This window comes from Heterodontus francisci, chromosome 23 (genome assembly GCF_036365525.1).
Source record: "Heterodontus francisci isolate sHetFra1 chromosome 23, sHetFra1.hap1, whole genome shotgun sequence".
Classification (NCBI taxonomy): Eukaryota; Metazoa; Chordata; class Chondrichthyes; order Heterodontiformes; family Heterodontidae; genus Heterodontus; species Heterodontus francisci.
The window spans coordinates 4289242-4311408 of NC_090393.1; the positions used below are offsets into that span (position 1 = coordinate 4289242).

At 48.1% G+C, this 22167-nt stretch overlaps 1 protein-coding gene across 6 annotated transcripts in view; it reads right to left on the minus strand.

Moving 5' to 3' along the window:
• Positions 1-22167, minus strand: part of rimbp2b (RIMS binding protein 2b) — a 480114-nt gene that overhangs the window by 292973 nt on the left and 164974 nt on the right. For 5 of the 6 annotated variants that reach the window (XM_068054578.1, XM_068054576.1, XM_068054575.1 and 2 more), the window contains exon 3: positions 3472-3555. The exons of the other annotated variant lie outside the window; for it this stretch is intronic. In XM_068054578.1, coding sequence (XP_067910679.1) covers positions 3472-3555 — 84 coding nt within the window. The remainder of the gene's footprint in view (positions 1-3471; positions 3556-22167) is intronic. 6 annotated transcript variants of the gene reach the window in all.

Sequence of the window (22167 nt, forward strand, 5' to 3'; positions counted from 1 at the left end):
CAGAGAGAACCTCACGCCGTCAAACAGAGAGAACCTCACGCCGTCAAACAGAGAGAACCTCATGCCGTCAAACAGAGTGAACCTCACGCCGTCAAACAGAGAGAACCTCACGCCGTCAAACAGAGAGAACCTCACGCCGTGAAACAACGAACCTCACGCCGTTAAACAGAGAGAACCTCACGCCGTTAAACAGAGAGAACCTCACGCCGTTAAACAGAGAGAACCTCACGCCGTTAAACAGAGAGAATCTGACGCCGTTAAACAGAGAGAACCTGACGCCGTCAAACAGAGAGAACCTGACGCCGTCAAACAGAGAGAACCTGACGCCGTCAAACAGAGAGAACATGACGCCGTCAAACAGAGAGAACCTCACGCCGTCAAACAGAGAGAACCTCACGCCGTCAAACCGAGAGAACCTCACGCCGTCAAACAGAGAGAGCCTCACGCCGTCAAACAGAGAGAGCCTCACGCCGTCAAACAGAGAGAGCCTCACGCCGTCAAACAGAGAGAGCCTCACGCTGTCAAACAGAGAGAGCCTCACGCCGTCAAACAGAGAGAACCTCACGCCGTCAAACAGAGAGAACCTCACGCCGTTTAGCAGAGAGAAACTCATCCTTAAGCAGAGAGAACCTCACGCCGTTAAACAGAGAGAACATCACGCCGTTAAACAGAGAGAGCCTCACGCCGTTAAACAGAGAGAGCCTCACGCCGTTAAACAGAGAGAGCCTCACGCCGTTAAACAGAGAGAGCCTCACGCCGTTAAACAGAGAGAGCCTCACACCGTTAAACAGAGAGAGCCTCACACCGTTAAACAGAGAGAGCCTCACGCCGTTAAACAGAGAGAGCCTCACACCGTCAAACAGAGAGAAACTCATCCTTAAGCAGAGAGAACCTCACGCCGTTAAACAGAGAGAACATCACGCCGTTAAACAGAGAGAGCCTCACGCCGTTAAACAGAGAGAGCCTCACGCCGTTAAACAGAGAGAGCCTCACGCCGTTAAACAGAGAGAGCCTCACGCCGTTAAACAGAGAGAGCCTCACACCGTTAAACAGAGAGAGCCTCACACCGTTAAACAGAGAGAGCCTCACACCGTTAAATAGTTGAGAATCTCATCATCACTGATTTACAAACATTATTTGGTTTATTGATTTGCATCACCGTCACCTCTCAGTTTGCCTCTAAGTTACACTCTGTCCTTAATTCGACAGCCACTCCTTCACTGTCGCTCCGTCAAAATCCTGGAACTCCCTCTCTATTAGTAAGCTTCACCACATGGACTGCAGCATTTCAAGATGACAGCTCAGCACCATCTTCTCAAGGGCAATGAGCGATGGGCAATAAGTGCTGACCTTGTTCACATCCCGTCTTTCCGCTAAGTTGCTTTCACAGCCTCTCTCAGTCTGGTAGGTTAAGTGCAGACCTTGTTCCATTTAAATACTGTGTGAGTGGCCATGTAAAAAACATAAACAGCCTGCACAATGAGGAAAAGTGCCTGCACGCAGTGACATAGTTTTCAAGGGACCGTTGCAGACTTCCCAATGAATAGCCCATTGGAATGTACCTAAACCTGGCTGAGATGTTTGTAACCAAATCTAGTCCAGAAATGACCGCCAGCAATATTGACCAGTGAGAGCTCAGCGCTGTCACGTGACGGCACTCTGTTATGTAACGTGCTGGTGGTGTTAATCCATTTATTGTGAGTGGGTTTAGTGTCTCAGCTAATATAGGAGATCAAGGAACACTATATGATTGAGCTGAGCTGGTTAGTATTGCTGTTTGTGATTTGTAGACGGGTTTGCATAGTAAAACTGTCACACAGTTCAACCAACCAAACAATGGGCCCTCACTTCACCAAAACAAATGGGAAATACTTTCCACTGCACCTTTCACAACCTCAGGACCTCCCAAAGGGCGTTACAGCCAAGGAAACACTTTTGAAGTGTAGCTACCATTGTAATGGAGAAAGTAATGAGCTAATGATCACATCATCAGTTTTAGTGATTTAGAATTTAGAATTTAGAACATTCCAGCGCAGTACAGGCCCTTCGGCCCTCGATGTTGCGCCGCCCTGTGAAACCATCTGACCTACACTATTCCATTTTCATCCATATGTCTATCCAATGTCCACTTAAATGCCCTTAAAGTTGGCGAATCTACTACTGCTGCAGGCAGGGCGTTCCACGCCCTTACTACTCTCTGAGTAAAGAAACTACCTCTCACATCTGTCCGATATCTATCACCCCTCAACTTGAAGCTATGTCCCCTCGTGTTTGCCATCACCATCCGAGGAAAAAGACGCTCACTATCCACCCTATCTAACCCTCTGATTATCTTATATGTCTCTATTAAGTCACCTCTCCTCCTCCTTCTCTCCAACGAAAACAACCTCAAGTCCCTCAGCCTTTCCTCGTAAGACCTTCCCTCCATACCAGGCAACATCCTAGTAAATCTCCTCTGCACCCTTTCCATAGCTTCCACATCCTTCCTATAATGCGGTGACCAGAACTGCACGCAATACTCCAGGTGCGGTCTCACCAGAGTTTTGTACAGCTGCAGCATGACCTCGTGGCTCCGAAACTCGACCCCCCTACTAATAAAAGCTAACACACCATATGCCTTCTTAACAGCCCTATTAACCTGGTTAGCAACCTTCAGGGATTTATGCACCTGGACACCAAGATCTCTCTGTTCATCTACACTACCAAGAATCTTCCCATTAGCCCAGTACTCTGCATTCCTGTTACTCCTTCCAAAGTGAATCACCTCGCACTTTTCCGCATTAAACTCCATTTGCCATCTCTCAGCCCAGCTCTGCAGCCTATCTATGTCTCTCTGTACCCGACAACATCCTTCGGCACTATCCACAACTCCACCGACCTTAGTGTCATCTGCAAATTTACTAACCCACTGTTTGCTGTGGTATAAATATTGGCCTCAGGGCACTGGGGAGAACTCCCCCCGCTCATCTTCAAAATAGTGCCTTGGTGTCTTTTGCATCCACCTGAGAGGACTGGCTGAGCCTCAATTTAACATCTCCTCTAAAGCCAGCACCTCTGACAGTGCAGCACTCCTTCATTCCTGCACTGGGAGTGTCAGCTGGAGTGAGATTCATACCTATGATCTCACTGGTACATTTGCTCCCTGTCACCCCTTGTTAGTTCATCACATACCTTTTGAAGAACCTGCTTCTTTGTTACAGGACAGCAGTGACTGCACACTGAAAACAGCAACTCACTGGCTGGGAAGGTTAGGGATCTCCCGAGTTAATGATCCGCCATTACATAACGGAGAATTGTTTCACCTCCTGCTGATACCACCCGTGTAATACACACTGACAATGGGAGATTCCAGTTATAATCCACTGCCAGCTAACTATACAGTCGCAGCTTATTGTCGGCAATTCACGAGCATGTCCTTCCCATTTCAGGAGTTATCTACACTGACAAGAATGCAGAATTATTTTCACTTACCAAAGTCTGGCATGTTCTCTGTTTTTTCTGTACCTCCTCACCAAGAATTTCACATTCCTTCCTTTTTTTGTTCAGCTCAGTCTCCTGTGAAGAGAAAGGCACTGTGTAAAATGCCTCGGCTGACCAGAGTGATGTGTGCAGTCCCTCAGTGCGGTCTTTGGCCCTGGAAAGTTGTCATGGGGGTGTGGGTCACATCAGCTCAGATATGCAGGGTGAAGAAGGGTAGTGATCTCCCGATGACAGCCAGTAATGAAAATAATGATGCTGAAAACCTTTTGCAGGTTATTCTACCCTGGCTGCTGCAGTGCAATGATTACTGGCATTGCTCATCTGACCCTTACTAATGAATGCAGACTGCTCTAAAAAAACATATTAAGCATATCAGTCTCAGGCCAATGCATAATTTACAAGATATAAAACAAGCTATTGTGTGGTCAAAGACACAGCTTTACTACTCTTTCTTTTGGGCCTCCTTATCTCGAGAGACAATGGATACGCGCCTGGAGGTGGTCAGTGGTTTGTGGAGCAGCGCCTGGAGTGGCTATAAAGGCCAATTCTAGAGTGACACGCTCTTCCACAGGTGCTGCAGAGAAATTTGTTTGTCGGGGCTGTTGCACAGTTGGCTCTCCCCTTGCGCCTCTGTGTTTTTTCCTGCCAACTACTAAGTCTCTTCGACTCACCACACTTTAGCCCCGTCTTTATGGCTGCCCGCCAGCTCTGGCGAATGCTGGCAACTGACTCCCACGACTTGTGATCAATGTCACAGGATTTCATGTCGCGCTTGCAGACGCCTTTAAAGCGGAGACATGGACGGCCGGTGGGTCTGATACCAATGGCGAGCTCGCTGTACAACGTGTCTTTGGGGATCCTGCCATCTTCCATGCGGCTCACATGGCCAAGCCATCTCAAGCGCCGCTGACTCAGTAGTCTGTATAAGCTGGGGATGTTGGCCGCCTCGAGGACTTCTGTGTTGGAGATATAGTCCTGCCACCTGATGCCAGGTATTCTCCGAAGGCAGCGAAGATGGAATGAATTGAGACGTCGCTCTTGGCTGGCATACGTTGTCCAGGCCTCGCTGCCGTAGAGCAAGGTACTGAGGACACAGGCCTGGTACACTCGGACTTTTGTGTTCCGTGTTACTACTCAAGATTCAAATAAATCCACCTAACTGCAGCCGATTAGAGACAAAAAAAGAAAATCTTCTTAGGAAGGCAGGGGGTAGGACTAAGGTACTGAGGACTGAGCATCTGTCTTCACAAAAGAAGAGAATGAAGTTAATGCTGCAGTTGGAGGAGTGCAGATCGCTAAATAGGTTGGCATCACTCAAAGTTAACAAGTCACCCAGTCCGGATATGATTCATCCAAGGTTGTTGTGGGAAGCTAGGGTGGAGATAGTGGCAGCTTTGGGCATAATCTTTCAATCCTCCTTGGATATGGGTTTGAGGCCAGAGGACTGGAGGATTTCAAATGTTCCACCCCTTTTTAAAAAAGGGGAATGAGATAAACCTGGTAACTCGAGGACAATCATTCTAACATCAGTGATGGGAAAATTACTGGAACCCATTGTTCAGGATAAAATCAATTCTCACTTGGAGAAGCATGGGTTAATAAGACACAGCAAGCACAGATTCGTTAAAGGCAAGCTATAACTGGCCAACCCGATAGAGTTCTTTGATGGAGAAACAGAGAGGGTTGCTGAAGGTAATGTAGTCGATGTTATATAGACAGACTTTCAGAAGACATCTGATAAAGCCCAATGTAAGAGAATTAGCCAGAAAGTAGAAGCACATGAGATTAAAGGGACATTGATAACTTGAGTAAATAATTGGCTAAAGGAGCAGGGGCAGAGAGTAGTGGTGAACAGATGGTTTTCTGATTGGAGGGAAGTATGTAATGGGTTCTCCCAGGTGTTGGTGTTAGGACTGTTGCTTTTTTCGTTATATATAAATGACCCGGACTTGGGTATTGGGAGTCCAATGAAGTTTGTGGATGATATAAAACTTAGCAATGTAGTCAATAGTGAACAGGATAGTAAATTCAGAAGGACATAGACAGACAGGTGAAGTAGGCAGACAGATAGCAGATGCAATTTAATGCAGTTAAGTGTGTAGTGATGCACTTTGGGAGAAACAACACAGCAGCAGTATAATTTAAATGGTACTATTTTTAGGAATGGAGGGACTTCGGGGTGTATATTCACAAATCCTTGAAGGTGGCACGGGAAGTTGATAAGGCAGTCAAGAAAGTGTATGGGGTACCTGGCTTTGTAAATAGGGGCATTGAATTCAAAAACAAGGAAGTTATGTTCAACCTTTACAAATCACTGGTTAGGCCTCAGCTGGAACATTGTGCACAGTTCTGGCACTACACTTTAGGAAGGATGTTAAGGCCCTGGAGAGGGTGCAGAGGAGGGTTACCATCAAGCCACCAGGGATGAAGGAGTTCAGTTATGTGGAGAAGCTGCAGTTGACCTCAGAGCAGAGAAAATTAAGGGGAGATTTAATAGAGGTGTTCCAAATAATGAGAAGGCTTGCTAGAGGAGGTATTTCCTTTGGCAAGTGAATTGGTAATCAGAGGACACAGATTTAAAGTAATTGGCAAAGGAAGTAGAGGAGAAATTTCTACACGGAGAGAGATGTGAATATCTGGAATGCAGTACCTGAAAGAGCAGTGGAATCAGATTCCGCAGGAACGTTCAGAAGGCAATTGAACTAATCTGTAGGGAGATAGGGAGAAAGCTAAGGAGTGGGATTAAATTGGATAGCTCTTTCAAAGAGCCAGCACTGAGACGACGAGCCGAATGGCCTCTTTCTGTGCTTTAAGACTCTATGACAGAAACAGCTTTGAGCTTATGATTGTATTCACCAGCATGGTCACCCTATATTTCAATCGATAGCAACAGAGAAACAAAGTACTGCATGACATCCCCCTCCCACTCTGACCTCTCTGTCTTTGACCTCCAACACTGTTCCAATGTAACACAACACAAAGTCGAGAAACAGCACCTCACCTCTCAATCAGGTACTTCAAAGGAAAAGAAAAAGTGCATTTGTACAGCACCTTTCCCAACTTCGGGATGACCCAAAGTGTTTTGCAGCCAATAAACTACATTTTGAACTGCAGCCACTGTTGTGACATAGGCCGAGGTTTTATCCCAGGCGGACGGGAACTGGCCATCGACTGAATAGTCATTGGCAAACCCGCTTCCAACTCGCCTGGGGATCCAACCTGTATTTTGCGGGTTGCCGGGCTTCCAATGGTGTGAGGCGGGACTTCCACCCGATTGAGGCAGGCCGACAGTTCCTAGACCCAGCAGCGCCATCGGGAGCGGAGGCCACTGCTGGGACTGCAGCCCAGCGTGACGAGATGTTGGGGAGCCAGGAGCAAAGGTAAGTTTTGCTTGCCTCGCCGGCAGTAATTGGTCGGACCCCGGTGAGGCGTGTCGTCGGTTGAGGGGAAGGGGGGTGTTTGGGTATTGGGGGGGGGGGGGGGGGGTTGGGCTAGCGGGAGCGGCCCTCCATCGGGCACAGGGTGCCCAATCATGACGCCATCCCCCGTGACTTTCAAGAGCCACCTGCTTTTGTCAGGCAGCTTCTCTCGGGTCTAGGACCCCTGTTTGCCACGCGTAAAATCCGCATGGAGGTGGGCGAAGGCCCTTAAGTGGCTAGTAAGTGGCCATTTAAGGGCCTTGATTGGCCTGGGGCAGGTGGGCCGTTTTTCGCTGCCGCCACCCTGTATAAAGTGGCGACGGAGGCGGGAGTGGGTCTGGGAGAGCCCCCCGGAACCTCCCACTCTATTGTACACCACACCCTGCCACCATCCCGCTCTTTGGGGTGGCGTAAGGTTGTGACAGGTGATATAGAAATGCAAGTCTTTCATTTTTTTCTTTTGCCCCCATATTTTCAGAAAAAAATCTGCTTTGGGATATTAAAAATTGTTGCCAAAACATTTCAACCTTTACTTCTCAAAAGGGTAAATTCCACCTTTGCCTCCCCCCTCCCCACCCTCAACGGGTAGTACCTGGCAGAGCTGAGCACCCATTGGACAATCTGCTCCAAATTCGTGCCATTGATTTCAATGGAACTAAAGTATGGCGGGTTTTACAATCTATTCTGTCAGGTTAGTCTCTTGTGCATCTCTGATTCCCATCTCTCCACCATTGGCGGCCGTGCCTTCAGCTGACTCGGTCCTAAGCTCTGGAATTCCCTCCCTAAACCTCTCCGCCTCTCTCTCTCCTCCTTTGAAACACTCCTTAAAACCACTTAGTCAAAACCCACTGTTCTAATATCTCATTATGTGGCTCGGTGTAATCTTTCGGGATATTCCTTTATAGCGCCTTGGGGACCTTTTTACAACATTATAGCTTCTATATAAATGCAAGTTGTTGTTAGCACACAGAGGATTTGGTTGAAAGCTCCCCCCTCCCTCTCATTTTATATTCTTTATTCACCTCTTATCAGGCTGACGACATAAATGTCCTCAGCAGAAATAAAACCCAGTAAGTGTACAGAATGGAATAGATAATCGTCCAGGAACCCGAGACAGGCTGGGCATGGAAGAGGACACATCAGTGTGTCATTACGCGGGTCAGATGGTATCGGACACATCAGTGATCACAAACTGAGCTGCAAAATGAAAATAACCTGTCTGCATTCCCTGGTCTGGTCACCGTTCTGAACCGTGACCCCTTGATTTTAACTAAAGCCGCCCAGCGAGATTGCAGCTGTTTACAGTCTGACACTGATATACACCCTGCCTGATTTTACATTCTATTAAAGAAGCATCTACCCTCCGACATGAGCTGATCTATCCTTCCTGCCTCAGCTCCAAGTCAGGGAAAAAAGCCAAAAAATAGTACTTCACTGAAAGAGAGTTGCAGGATATTTAAATGATAGAAGCGAATTAGTAATTCACCGGAGTTAAAGAGAGAAATATAACACATCCTTTCAGAGTCATTCTTTGGGAGAAAAGTTAGAGGCGAGATTGAAACCAGATTGGTCAGCTCAAAAGAAATTGGACTACAAAACAAAAACTACCTCCAGAGATGGAAGCAAGTGAACATATTGCTGTAAGGAAAGGGCAGGTCTATTAACGCAGAGCTATTTGTGGAAGAAAACAGAAAGCAGGGCATTGAGCTGTGGCTGCACTCGATGCTGCAGTGTCAACAAGCTCACTGAAGATGACTGTGTTCAGGGATCCCCCCGTGTCACACCGTCACACTTTGTGACAAGTGTCATGTTTCACGCTTACACCAGAAGTCTCTCACACGCCCACTGGAACTAAGCAGCTGGCAACTAGTGAGAACATAATTTTAAAGGGGCTGCAGGAGCGGAGAGAGACCTGGGGGCGTACATACTCAAACCTTCAGACAAGGTGAGAAAGCTGTTAAAAAAGCATATGGGATCCTGGGATTTATAAATAGAGGAATAGAGGACAAAAGAAAGGAAACTTTGCTAAAGCTTTATAAACACTGATTAAACTCCAGCATTGTGTCCAATTCCTCATTGGCTACAGGTGAGGTCCCAGAGGACTGGAGAATAGCCAATGTTGTTCCTTTGTTTAAGAAGGGTGGCAAGGATAATCCAGGAAATTATAGGCCGGTGAGCCTTACGTCAGTGGTAGGGAAATTATTAGAGAGGATTCTTCGGGACAGGATTTACTCCCATTTGGAAACAAACAAACTTATTAGCGAGAGGCAGCATGGTTTTGTGAAGGGGAGGTCGTGTCTCACTAATTTGATTGAGTTTTTTGAGGAAGTGACAAAGGTGATTGATGAAAGAAGGACAGTAGATGTTATCTATATGGACTTCAGTAAAGCCTTTGACAAGGTCCCTCATGGCAGACTGGTACAAAAGGTGAAGTCACACGGGATCAGAGGTGAGCTGGCAAGATGGATACAGAATTGGCTCGGTCATAGAAGACAGAGGGTATCAGTGGAAGGGTGCTTTTCTGAATGGAGGGCTGTGACTACTGGTGTTCCGCAGGGATCAGTGCTGGGACCTTTGCTGTTTGTAGTATATATAAATGATTTGGAGGAAAATGTAGCTGGTCTGATTAGTAAGTTTGCGGACGACACAAAGGTTGGTGGAGTTGCGGATAGTGATGAGGATTGTCAGAGGATACAGCAGGATATAGATCGGTTGGAGACTTGGGCGGAGAAATGGCAGATGGAGTTTAATCCGTACAAATGTGAGGTCATGCATTTTAAAAGATCTAATGCAGGTGGGAAGTATACAGTAAATGGCAGAACCCTTCGGAGTATTGACAGGCAGAGAGATCTGGGCGTACAGGTCCACAGGTCACTGAAAGTAGCAACGCAGGTGGATAAGGTAGTCAAGAAGGCATACGGCATGCTTGCCTTCATCGGTCGGGGCATAGAGTATAAAAATTGGCAAGTCATGTTGCAGCTGTACAGAACCTTAGTTAGGCCACACTTAGAATATTGCGTGCAATTCTGGTCGGCACACTACCAGAAGGACGTGGAGGCTTTGGAGAGGGTACAGAGGAGGTTTACCAGGATGTTGCCTGGTCTGGAGGGCATTAGCTATGAGGAGAGGTTGGAAAAACTCGGATTGTTTTCACTGGAACGACGGAGGTGGAGGGGCGACACGATAGAGGTTTACAAAGTTATAAGCGGCATGGACAGAGTGGATAGTCAGAAGCTTTTTCCCAGGGTGGAAGAGTCAGTTACTAGGGGACATAGGTTTAAGGTGCAAGGAGCAAAGTTTAGAGGGGATGTGCGAGGCAAGTTTTTTACACAGAGGGTGGTGAGTGCCTGGAACTTGCTGCCGGGGGAGGTGGTGGAAGCAGGTACGATAGCGACGTTTAAGAGGCATCTTGACAAATACATGAATAGGATGGGAATAGAGGGATACGGTCCCCGGAAGTGCAGAAGGTTTTAGTTTAGGCAGGCATCAAGATCGGCGCAGGCTTGGAGGGCCGAATGGCCTGTTCCTGTGCTGTACTGTTCTTTGTTCTTTGTTCTTTGTTCTGGGCACCACAATTTGGGAAGGTTGTCAAGGCCTTGGAAAGGGTGCAGAGGAGATTTACAAGAATGGTCTCAGGGATGAGGGACTTCAGTTATGTAGAGAAACTGGAGAAGCTGGGATTGTTCTCCGTGGCGCAGAGAAGATTAAAGAGGGGTTTAATCAAGATGTTCAACATTATGAAGGGTTTTAATAGATTACATAAGGTGAAACTGTTTCCTCATTGGACACAAATATAAAATAATTGGCAAGAAAGCCAGAGGAGAGATGAGGAGAATTGTATTTTATGCAGCAAGTTGCTGTGACCTGGAATTCACTGCCTGAAAGGGCACAGGAAGCAGATTCAAAAGTAACTTCAAAAATAATTTCAAAGTAACAAAAGGGGAACTGGATAAGTACTTAAAAAGGAAGAATTTGCAGGTCTATGGGGAAAGAGCAGGGGAGTGGGACAAATGAGATAGCTTGTTCTACGAAAGAGCCAGCACAGGCATGAGGGGCTGAAGGCTTCATTAGGTGCTGCAAGAATCTATAATTCTATGAAAAGGCTATGAGCAAAGTTGGGAGAGGAGGTAATTGAGCAGCTTGGACAGTGAGTGGACAGAGTTTGGACAGTGAGTGGACAGAGTTTGGACAGATGAGTGGATAGAGTTTGGACAGTGAGTGGACAGAGTTTGGACAGTGAGTGGACAGAGTTTGGACAGATGAGTGGATAGAGTTTGGACAGTGAGTGGACAGAGTTTGGACAGTGGGCGGATAGAGTTTGGACAGTGAGTGGACAGAGTTTGGACAGTGAGTGGACAGAGTTTGGACAGTGGGCGGATAGAGTTTGGACAGTGAGTGGACAGAGTTTGGACAGTGGGCGGATAGAGTTTGGACAGATGAGTGGATAGAGTTTGGACAGTGAGTGGACAGAGTTTGGACAGTGGGCGGATAGAGTTTGGACAGAGTGGACAGAGTTTGGACAGATGAGTGGATAGAGTTTGGACAGTGAGTGGACAGAGTTTGGACAGTGGGCGGATAGAGTTTGGACAGAGTGGACAGAGTTTGGACAGTGAGTGGACAGAGTTTGGACAGTGGGTGGATAGAGTTTGGACAGTGAGTGGACAGAGTTTGGACAGTGAGTGGACAGAGTTTGGACAGTGAGTGGACAGAGTTTGGACAGTGGGTGGACAGAGTTTGGACAGTGGGTGGATAGAGTTTGGACAGTGAGTGGACAGAGTTTGGACAGTGAGTGGATAGAGTTTGGACAGTGAGTGGACAGAGTTTGGACAGATGAGTGGATAGAGTTTGGACAGTGAGTGGACAGAGTTTGGACAGTGGGCGGATAGAGTTTGGACAGAGTGGACAGAGTTTGGACAGTGAGTGGACAGAGTTTGGACAGTGGGTGGATAGAGTTTGGACAGTGAGTGGACAGAGTTTGGACAGTGAGTGGATAGAGTTTGGACAGTGAGTGGACAGAGTTTGGACAGTGGGCGGATAGAGTTTGGACAGTGAGTGGATAGAGTTTGGACAGTGGGTGGATAGAGTTTGGACAGTGAGTGGACAGAGTTTGGACAGTGGGTGGACAGAGTTTGGACAGTGGGCGTATAGAGTTTGGACAGTGAGTGGACAGAGTTTGGACAGTGAGTGGATAGAGTTTGGACAGTGGCGGATAGAGTTTGGACAGTGAGTGGATAGAGTTTGGACAGTGAGTGGACAGAGTTTGGACAGTGGGTGGACAGAGTTTGGACAGTGAGTGGACAGAGTTTGGACAGTGGGCGGATAGAGTTTGGACAGATGAGTGGATAGAGTTTGGACAGTGAGTGGACAGAGTTTGGACAGTGAGTGGATAGAGTTTGGACAGTGAGTGGACAGAGTTTGGACAGTGGGTGGACAGAGTTTGGACAGTGAGTGGACAGAGTTTGGACAGTGGGCGGATAGAGTTTGGACAGATGAGTGGATAGAGTTTGGACAGTGAGTGGACAGAGTTTGGACAGTGGGCGGATAGAGTTTGGACAGTGGGTGGATAGAGTTTGGACAGTGAGTGGACAGAGTTTGGACAGTGGGCGGATAGAGTTTGGACAGTGAGTGGACAGAGTTTGGACAGTGAGTGGATAGAGTTTGGACAGTGGGTGGATAGAGTTTGGACAGTGAGTGGATAGAGTTTGGACAGTGAGTGGACAGAGTTTGGACAGTCAGTGGATAGAGTTTGGACAGTGGGCGGATAGAGTTTGGACAGTGAGTGGACAGAGTTTGGACAGTGAGTGGATAGAGTTTGGACAGTGAGTGGACAGAGTTTGGACAGTGGGCGAATAGAGTTTGGACAGTGAGCGGACAGAGTTTGGACAGTGAGTGGACAGTGGGCGGATAGAGTTTGGACAGTGAGTGGACAGAGTTTGGACAGTGAGTGGACAGAGTTTGGACAGTGGGCGGATAGAGTTTGGACAGTGAGTGGACAGAGTTTGGACAGTGAGTGGATAGAGTTTGGACAGTGAGTGGACAGAGTTTGGACAGTGGGCCGATAAGAGTTTGGACAGTGGGCCGATAGAGTTTGGACAGTGAGTGGATAGAGTTTGGACAGTGGGCCGATAAGAGTTTGGACAGTGGGCCGATAGAGTTTGGACAGTGGGCCGATAGAGTTTGGACAGTGAGTGGATAGAGTTTGGACAGTGGGCGGATAGAGTTTGGACAGTGAGTGGACAGAGTTTGGACAGTGAGTGGATAGAGTTTGGACAGTGAGTGGACAGAGTTTGGACAGTGAGTGGATAGAGTTTGGACAGTGAGTGGACAGAGTTTGGACAGTGGGTGGACAGAGTTTGTACAGTGGGCGGATAGAGTTTGGACAGTGAGTGGACAGAGTTTGGACAGTGGGCAGATAGAGTTTGGACAGATGAGTGGATAGAGTTTGGACAGTGAGTGGATAGAGTTTGGACAGTGGGTGGATAGAGTTTGGACAGTGAGTGGATAGAGTTTGGACAGTGAGTGGACAGAGTTTGGACAGTCAGTGGATAGAGTTTGGACAGTGAGTGGACAGAGTTTGGACAGTGAGTGGACAGAGTTTGGACAGTCAGTGGATAGAGTTTGGACAGTGAGCGGATAGAGTTTGGACAGTGGGTGGATAGAGTTTGGACAGTGGGCCGATAAGAGTTTGGACAGTGGGCCGATAGAGTTTGGACAGTGGGCCGATAGAGTTTGGACAGTCCTTCTCCAACTTTGATTAGAGGGACAACTAAGAATATAGTGGGTGAAAATTTGGATCCAGTCCTGGTTGATTAAGGGATAAGAGAAAGAAAGATTCAATAAAAAAACTATTGTGTGCATCAAGAAAAATGAGCCCTTTGTGATTTTTAGGACTGTTGGTTTTGGAGTCCAATCACCTTCGGAATCTATAATCTATCCCAATGAAAAATTAAGTTCCCAAAACATGTTATTTTCTGAAACAACTTGGCTGAAGCCTTATCAATCCAAGTCCTACAGCACCTGCAGACGGATCAATAAATATCACCATAAAATATTCAATCAGACCAAGTCCCGTTAACCCACCACCCCTGTGCTCGCTGAATGACATTGGCTCCTAGTCCAGCAACACCTCAGTTTAAAAGTTTTTTTTTATGCGTTCTTGAGATGTGGGTGTCATTGGCTAGGCCAGCATTGGCTGCCCATCCTTAATTGCTCTTTAGAATGTGGTGGTGAGTGGCCTTCTTGACAGCTGCTGTCCATCTGGTGTAGGTACACCCACAGTGCTGTTAGGGATTTCCAGGATTTTGACCCAGTGACAGTGAAAGAATGGCGTTATAGTTTCAAGTCAGGCTTGGAAGGGAACTTGCAGGTCGTGGTGTTCCCATGAATCTGCTGCCCTTGTCCTTCTAGGTGGTAGAGTTTGCTGGTTTGGAAAGTACTGTTGAAGGAGTCTTGGTGAGTTGCTGCAGTGCATGTTGTAGATGGTACACACTGCTTCTACTGTGCGTTGGTGTGAAGGGAGGGAATGTTTGTGGACAGGGTGCCAGTCAAGCAGGCTGCTTTGTCCTGGATGGTGTCGAGCTTCCTGAGTGTTGTTGGAGCTGCACCCATCAGGCAAGTGGAGAGTATTCCATCACACTCCTGACTTGTGCCTTGTAGATGGTGGACAGGCTTTGGGGAGTCAGGAGGTGAGTTACTCACCACAGAATTCCTAGCCTCTGACCTGCTGTTGTAGCCGCGGTATTTATATGGCTTGTCCGGTTAAGTTTCTAGTCAATGGTAACTCCCGGATGTTGATAGTGGGAGATTCAGCGATGGTAATGTCATTGAATGTCAAGGGGAGATGGTTAGATTCTCTCTTGTTGGAGATAGTCATTGCCTGGCACTTGCGTGGTGTGAATGCTACTTGCCACTTAACATCCCAATCCTGGATATTGTCCAGGTCTGGCTGCACATGGACATGGGCTGCGTCAGTATCTGAGGAGTCACGAATGGTGCCGAGCATTGTGCAATCATCAGCTAACATCCCCACTTCTGACCTTATGATGGAGGGAAGGTCATTGATGAAGCAGCTGAAGATGGTTGGGCCTAGGACACTACCCTGAGGAACTCCTGCAGTGATGTCCTGGGACTGAGATGGTTGGCCTCCAACAACAACCATCTTCCTTTGTGCTAGGTATGACTCCAACCAACAGAGACTTTTCCCCTCATTCCCATTGACTTAGGTTTTCCGAGGGCTCCTTTATGCCACACTTGGTCGCATGCTGCCTTGATGTCGAGGGCAGTCACTCTCACCTCACCTCTGGAATTCAGCTCTTTGGTCCATGTTTGGACTGAGGATATAATGAGGTCAAGAGCCGAGTGGCCCTGAATTCTCAGTAAAAAGCAATAGAAAGCAGCTGCTGTAACCATTTATAAAATGTTACAAAATATAAAGATTCCATTCTGAGATTTGGCATTGGTTTTACTTTCTCTTGTGTCACACTCACGCAATACGAACTTATTAATTATAAATATGACATATGCAGTATAAACCCGAAACGGACGCTTTCCTGTAATCGAAAATGGAGTTGAGAGGTCAGATGACCTTTTCTTTCCTACCAATATACATGGAACTGCAAGGACCCTGAGCTAATTTTCATGTTTGGACAAGTCTTGGCGAAGTCATTAAAATGCAAACGACCCTTCCTGTGATAATGGCTGCATTTCTCCAACTAATTAAAAACAACTGGTTTCCCAATACTGTTGCAGTCTCTTCAACTCCAAGCTAGAAATCCAGAAAATGGGTGTGAAGAGCTCTATTTATCAAGATGGTATGTGGATGAGTGATACCCGGATTCCATTGTCTGACAGTGGTCTAACCATCAGAAACTATTTATGAGAACAATGGAAAGAGATGCTCTGGTCACATGACAGAAACTAGGTTTCTGATAAAGGGTTTTTATAAGGCACATTTGGAGCAGACAGGGACAGAAAAACATCATGGCTGGTCTGTGTCCTAACTTCATCTACTTGTCTTGGCTCCATATCCCTTATACCCTTGTCCAGTAAAAGTTTATCGATCTCAGGTCTGAAATGATTGAACCCAAACACCTATTGCTTTTGTTTGCACCCTCTGTGTGACGAAGTGTTTCCTAATGCTGCTCCTGAATGGCCTGGCTCTGATTTTAACATTACGACCCCTTGTCCTAAACTCCCCGACCAGTGGAATCTCTAACTACCCTATTAATGCCTTTCAAAAGTCTAAAAGTCTCAAATCGGGTCAATGAATCAGAAAGCTGGGTGTGGACACTGTGAACTAATTTCCAATCTTTGGTTGCAAGTTGGAAAATCCCAGTTTACATCTAAGAGAAACTCACCAGCTGAACCATTAGATTGGAAGAAATTTTTACCTGCTGACACCTTTCCATTTCCAAATGTATTTATTAAATTGTCGCCATTACCTTGAACTGGAAGTCTCGGGAAAGTGACACTGTAAACACCTTGTACCCCCATCAGGTATTGGACATGTCTTTGATTCATGAAGTCTGGTTTGGTAACAGCTGCGGGATGAGAAGGATCAGTACTGCCAGAGGGAACGGGGATCCCTGCTGGTGTTGTCAACTGTTTCAGCTTCTGTGCCAGGTCTGCTGATGCTCTGGTGAATCCATTAACTTCACGGTCAACTTCCCACTTGTAATAAAGACTTGCTTTCATCAAAACAAGTCCCATCCCCAAAGAAATTCAGACCAGCAAAAAGTCCGACCCTAACCTTTGGCCACACTCTGGATACAGACAGTATCACCATCATTAAAATCAACACTGAGTGCACCAGAATATGCAGAGTGTTTGTAAACAAAACATTTCACTCACTCGGGTCCTCAACGTGCACAGCTGAATTTAGTGAGCCCGCCGTAGATCCTGACCTTATACCCGGAAGTGGGCACCGTTCCTGCTAGTCACACGGGCAGCCGGCCACTCTGCATAATGGAGGCTTGGGGGGGCGGCCAATCATGCGGCGGGGGTGAGATGCAAGGCTCCGATTACGGCGCGAATGACTCGGGAGCAGGTGCTGGCGCCATATTTAAAGGCCGACCAGGCCTAATTGCATTGCTGTCTTGCAATCTTTTCCTAGCTCTGCACAACTGAGACCGGTGTTGCAGTGACTCTGAACTCCCACCCTCACCCCCACCCTGCCCCTCCTGAGGCAGACCCCACAGGATGGCAGAGGCAAGACACAGGGTGGGCTCCACGGTTCCGTGATCCCCCTCTCCAGATTCTCCTCCAGGCTGCAAGGGAAAGGCAGGATGTCCTCAACCCCACTGACGGAAAGAAGAGGTCATCCCGCCTGACCAAGCGAGCCTGGATGGAGATCGCTGAGGAGGTCGGCAGCTGTGGGGTCACCCCCTGGACATGGGTCCTGTGCCTCAAGAGGGTCAAAGACCTCCTTCGGTCTGCCAAAGTGAGCGCTCCATACCTCTCTCCTTTTTAGTGATTGCAAGTGGCTACGCAGGAGGAAGCAGGACATGTACCACAGCGATGACAGAGGGGGTTAGACATCACCTCATCCTGATAAATGCATGGCTGCATCTCAGCCACAGGCCACCTTCTTTCACAGCTCACCCCATTAACTCCCCTGAGAGCGGGAGGGAGCATGAGCTTTATAGGATAGGGATGAGGGGCTGACACTAGCAGAACTGTCATGTTGATCTCTCTGCGAAGTGTGACTATCTCCCTCTTTCCACTTGCAGGACAAGAGGGCCCATAACAGGAGGGAGACATCCTGGACTGGTGGAGGCATCCCAGATCTTCAGCCTCTCTCCACAGCAGAGGAGAGGCATTAGAATTGGGGGACCCAGGGCAGTCGCTCCATATCAAATGGAGAGACTGGAGTCTCCACGCAAGAGAGTGAGGATTGGCTTCCATCGACATACAGTTCACTTCTGGAGACCCTCATCACGTGTGGCTGGCATGACAAGATTTGCACAGACTAACCCTCACATGTTTGTGTTTTCTCCTGCAGGTCGGCGTCCGCAGGAGACTAAACCAGAAAGGGGACAACCGTCAATCTCTGAGAAGGAGAAACACTCAGAGGATGTACTTTCCCATGACACTCCTGCACCTTCCATCAGTGCAGATACTTGCTGTAGAATCAGGGTCACAAGAGAGCACCGCACACATGCCCCAGCAGCTGGCTGAGGCTGAGACAGCCGAGGCCTCTGATAGTCATGGACTCTGGGTGGCCAGGCCCATGCTGAGCCTCAGGCTGATGACGAGCCTCTGGTGTTGACAGCACAGGGTGTGCTGGAGTTGCAGACTGGTGCAGCAACATCTGGAGATACCAGAGGCAATGCGCAGCCATGAGCAGATGATGGAGGAGTCCATCCATGCCATGAGTGTTGCAATGTCTCGGGCATGTGAGCGCATGGCTTCCTCCATCGAGAGGTTGGCGACCCTCATGGAGAGCCAGATCCCACATGCCAACCTGCACCATCGCCTCGGCCATGAGCACCGCGCAGCAGTGGCAAGGTGAGAGAAGGACAAGGGGCCTGGAATCTTCTCTAGGTCCTCATCCTTCTCTGGTGAGCAGGGAGGTTCAAGTGAGCCTTGATAGGAAGGAGGAGAGGCTGACCTCCCCTCAGGGTGCTCCGAATGTGGACAGCAGTTCCTCAGCCCCTCCGCCAGTGAGACCTTGCACTGGAGGCCAGGCAGATTGAGTGACGGGCCAAGGAGGCAAAAGACAATCTCATATTTACCACATGAGGGCAATTATTTATGAAGCTCTGTTAGCTGTTTAACCTAGTAAAGTCTGAATAAAGACTTACTTAAAGTTCAGAATAATGCTCTTGTGTAATTACTTAACAGATGAGAAGGCATTAGGGAGAGGTTAAATAATTGCACAGATTGGCTGCAGACAAACTCTGTGTAGAATGTTACTGCGATAATCACACAGTTCATATTGTGTATGGAATGAATACATTGTTTTATATCATCAATGTCTCGGCTTTTACATCTTTGAGCCACTTTGATGCCCACAAGGGATTCTTGGAAGTTAAAATACAAGATTTAATTCCTCTCTTTTCTGCTGTTGGCCATGACTCAGAGACACTCTTGTCTCAGAGTCAGGAGGTCATGTGTCCAACATCATTCTATGACTTCAGCACCTAATCTCGGTCAGTTATTCACTGCAGGTTTGAGGGAGAGATGCTGGATTTGGATAAAAGCCTCCGAGGTGGACATTAAAAGTTTCCAAGCACTAGTTAAAGTGGAGCAGGGGAGTTCTCCCCAGTGTCCTGGCCAATGGTGGGTGTCCTTCCATCTATGAAAGATGATGAATACGTAGTAAACAATCCATTTCGGTGGGGTGTCTTCTCTTTATATTTAGAGATACAGCACTGAAACAGGCCCTTTGGCCCACCGAGTCTGTGCTGACCAACAACCATCCATTTATACTAACCCTACAGTAATCCCATATTCTCCTACCACCTACCTACACTCGGGACAATTTACAATGACCAATTTACCTATCACCAGCAAGTCTTTGGCTGTGGGAGGAAACCGGAGCACCCGGCGAAAACCCACGCGGTCACGGGGAGAACTTGCAAACTCCGCACAGGCAGTACCCAGAATTGAACCCGGGTCCCTGGAGCTGTGAGGCTGCGGTGCTAACCACTGCACCACTGTGCACCTTTGTTGATGGCTACGAAGGCCAATTCTTGAGAGGCAAATTCTGCCACAACTGCTGCACATGAAGCTGCAAAGTGACTCTGTGAGTTGTTGTTTTTGATGTTGGCGCCTGTTGCCAAGCTGCTGCAGCAACTTGTTGTCATGGTCGTGCACACCAGTCCACAGGATGTGTCGCCATTTCCCTCTTTCGCCAGCTAGTGACTCCCAGGTGCGATATTCGACATTTAGGGCCTTCATGTCACACTTGCAAACATCCCTGAAGCGGACTTTTGGACTCCCCACTGGCTCCGGCTACCTCACCGTGCAGAAGTTCCTTGGGTATGTGACCGTCTTTCATCCTGCGGACTTGTCCAATCCACTGAAGCTGTCTCTGTTTGAATAGTGCCAACACATTTGGGAGCTCTGCCTTTGACAGGACTGCTGCATTTGTGATTTTGTCCTGCCGAGATATACCCATAATGCACTGCAGCCAGTGAAGATGGAAATTATTGAGCTTTTCCTGGTAGCTGTGAGTCGCCCATGTTTCACAGCCATACAGCAAGGCCAATATTGAATCCCTTAAATATATCACTATAAACAGATTCTCATGGTCATTCATCTCATCTGCTGCTCACAGGAGCCTGCTGCGTTCAGATTGGCTGCTGTAATTTCTTATATAACAGCAGTGACTATACTTTGGAGTTAATTAATTGGCCAGGAAATGCCTTGGCGTGGAAGTGATGTACATAAATGGATTATTTACACACATCTCAAGTTGCTGAGACTAACATATCTCCGTCTTTGAGTTAGGATTTATCCACCAATGAGGCAACAGTGCTACAAACAGCTCTTCCCAACTCTGACCCCTGCCTGGCCATTCACACAGTGTGGGCGTCGCTGGCCAGACCAGCATTTATTGCCCGTCCCCAATTGCCCTTGAGAAGGTGGTGGTGAGCTGTCTTCTTGAACCACTGCAGTCCATGTGGGGTAGATACACCCACAGTGCTGTTAGGAAGGAAGTTCCAGGATTTTGACCCAGCGACAGTGAAGGAACGGCGATATCGTTCCAAGTCAGGCTGGTGTGTGACTTGGAGGGGAACTTGTTCCCATGCCAACAAGAAGTGGATCTGGCAACTTGTAGATACCAGATAGAGTGAGAGTGGAAGATTCCAGAAATGGGTTCCTTTCCAGCCCACTTAGGTGCAATAATTGGGAGGAAGGAGGGGAAGAAAAATCATTCAAACAGAAAAATAAATTGTTGAGCAAACATCGGCGGCACCGTGGGATCTGTACAGTTAGTCTCAGCTGCTGTGGGTAAGAGAGGAACAGAACTCCTTCATCATTCTCTCTCCGATAGATATCCAGTAACCTTCGTAACGTACAGACATGTGATAAGGATGGCATCAGGTTTAGCTGAATGAGAAAAGTAACTACGAAAACAGCTAATGAATTACTGTAGGTCAATCACTATTATCAGCAAATGTGGCACCATTTTGTGCAAAGCAGGATCCCACAAACAGCAGTGAGATGAACAGGCAGTTAATGTGCTTGGTGGTGTTTGCGTGATAAATATTGGCAAGGACACGGGGAGAACTGCTCGTTCCTCTTTCAATATTGCTCGTGAAACCTTTTACATTCACGTCAGAGGGCAAATGGGGCTTTGATTTAACACCCAAGCTAAAAGAAGGCATCCCTGACAGTGCAGCACTCCCTCAGTACTGACCCTCTGACAGCGCTGCACTCCCTCAGTACTGACCCTCCGACAGTGCAGCACTCCCTCAGTACTAACATTCTGACAGTGCAGCACTCCCTCAGTACTGACCCTCCGACAGTGCAGCACTCCCTCAGTACTGACCCTCCAACAGTGCAGCACTCCCTCAGTACTGACCCTCCAACAGTGCAGTGCTCCCTCAGTATGATCCTCTGACAGTGCAGCACTCCCTCAGTACTGACCCTCCGACAGTGCAGCACTCCCTCAGTACTGACCCTCCGACAGTGCTGCACTCCCTCAGTACTGACCCTCCGACAGTGCAGCACTCCCTGAGTACTGACCCACTGACAGTGCAGCGCTCCCTCAGTACTGACCCTCCGACAGTGCAGCACTCCCTCAGTACTGACCCTCCGACAGTGCAGCACTCCCTCAGTACTGACCTTCTGACAGTGCAGCACGCCCTCAGTGCTGACCCTCCAACAGTGCAGCACTCCCTCAGTACTGACCCTCCGATAGTGCAGCACTCCCACAGTACTGAACCTCCGATAGTGCAGCTCTCCCTCAGTATGATCCTCTGACAGTGCAGCACTCCCTCAGTACTGACCCTCCGACAGTGCAGCACTCCCTCAGTACAGTCCCTCCGACAGTGCTGCACTCCCTCAGTACTGACCCTCCGACAGTGCAGCACTCCCTCAGTACTGTCCCTCCGACAGTGTAGCACTCCCTCAGTACTGACCCTCCGACAGTGCAGCACTCCCTCAGTACAGTCCCTCCGACAGTGCAGCACTCCCTCAGTACTGACCCACTGACAGTGCAGCACTCCCTCAGTACTGACCCTCCAACAGTGCAGCACTCCCTCAGTACTGACCCACTGACAGTGCAGCACTCCCTCAGTACTGACCCTCTGACAGTGCA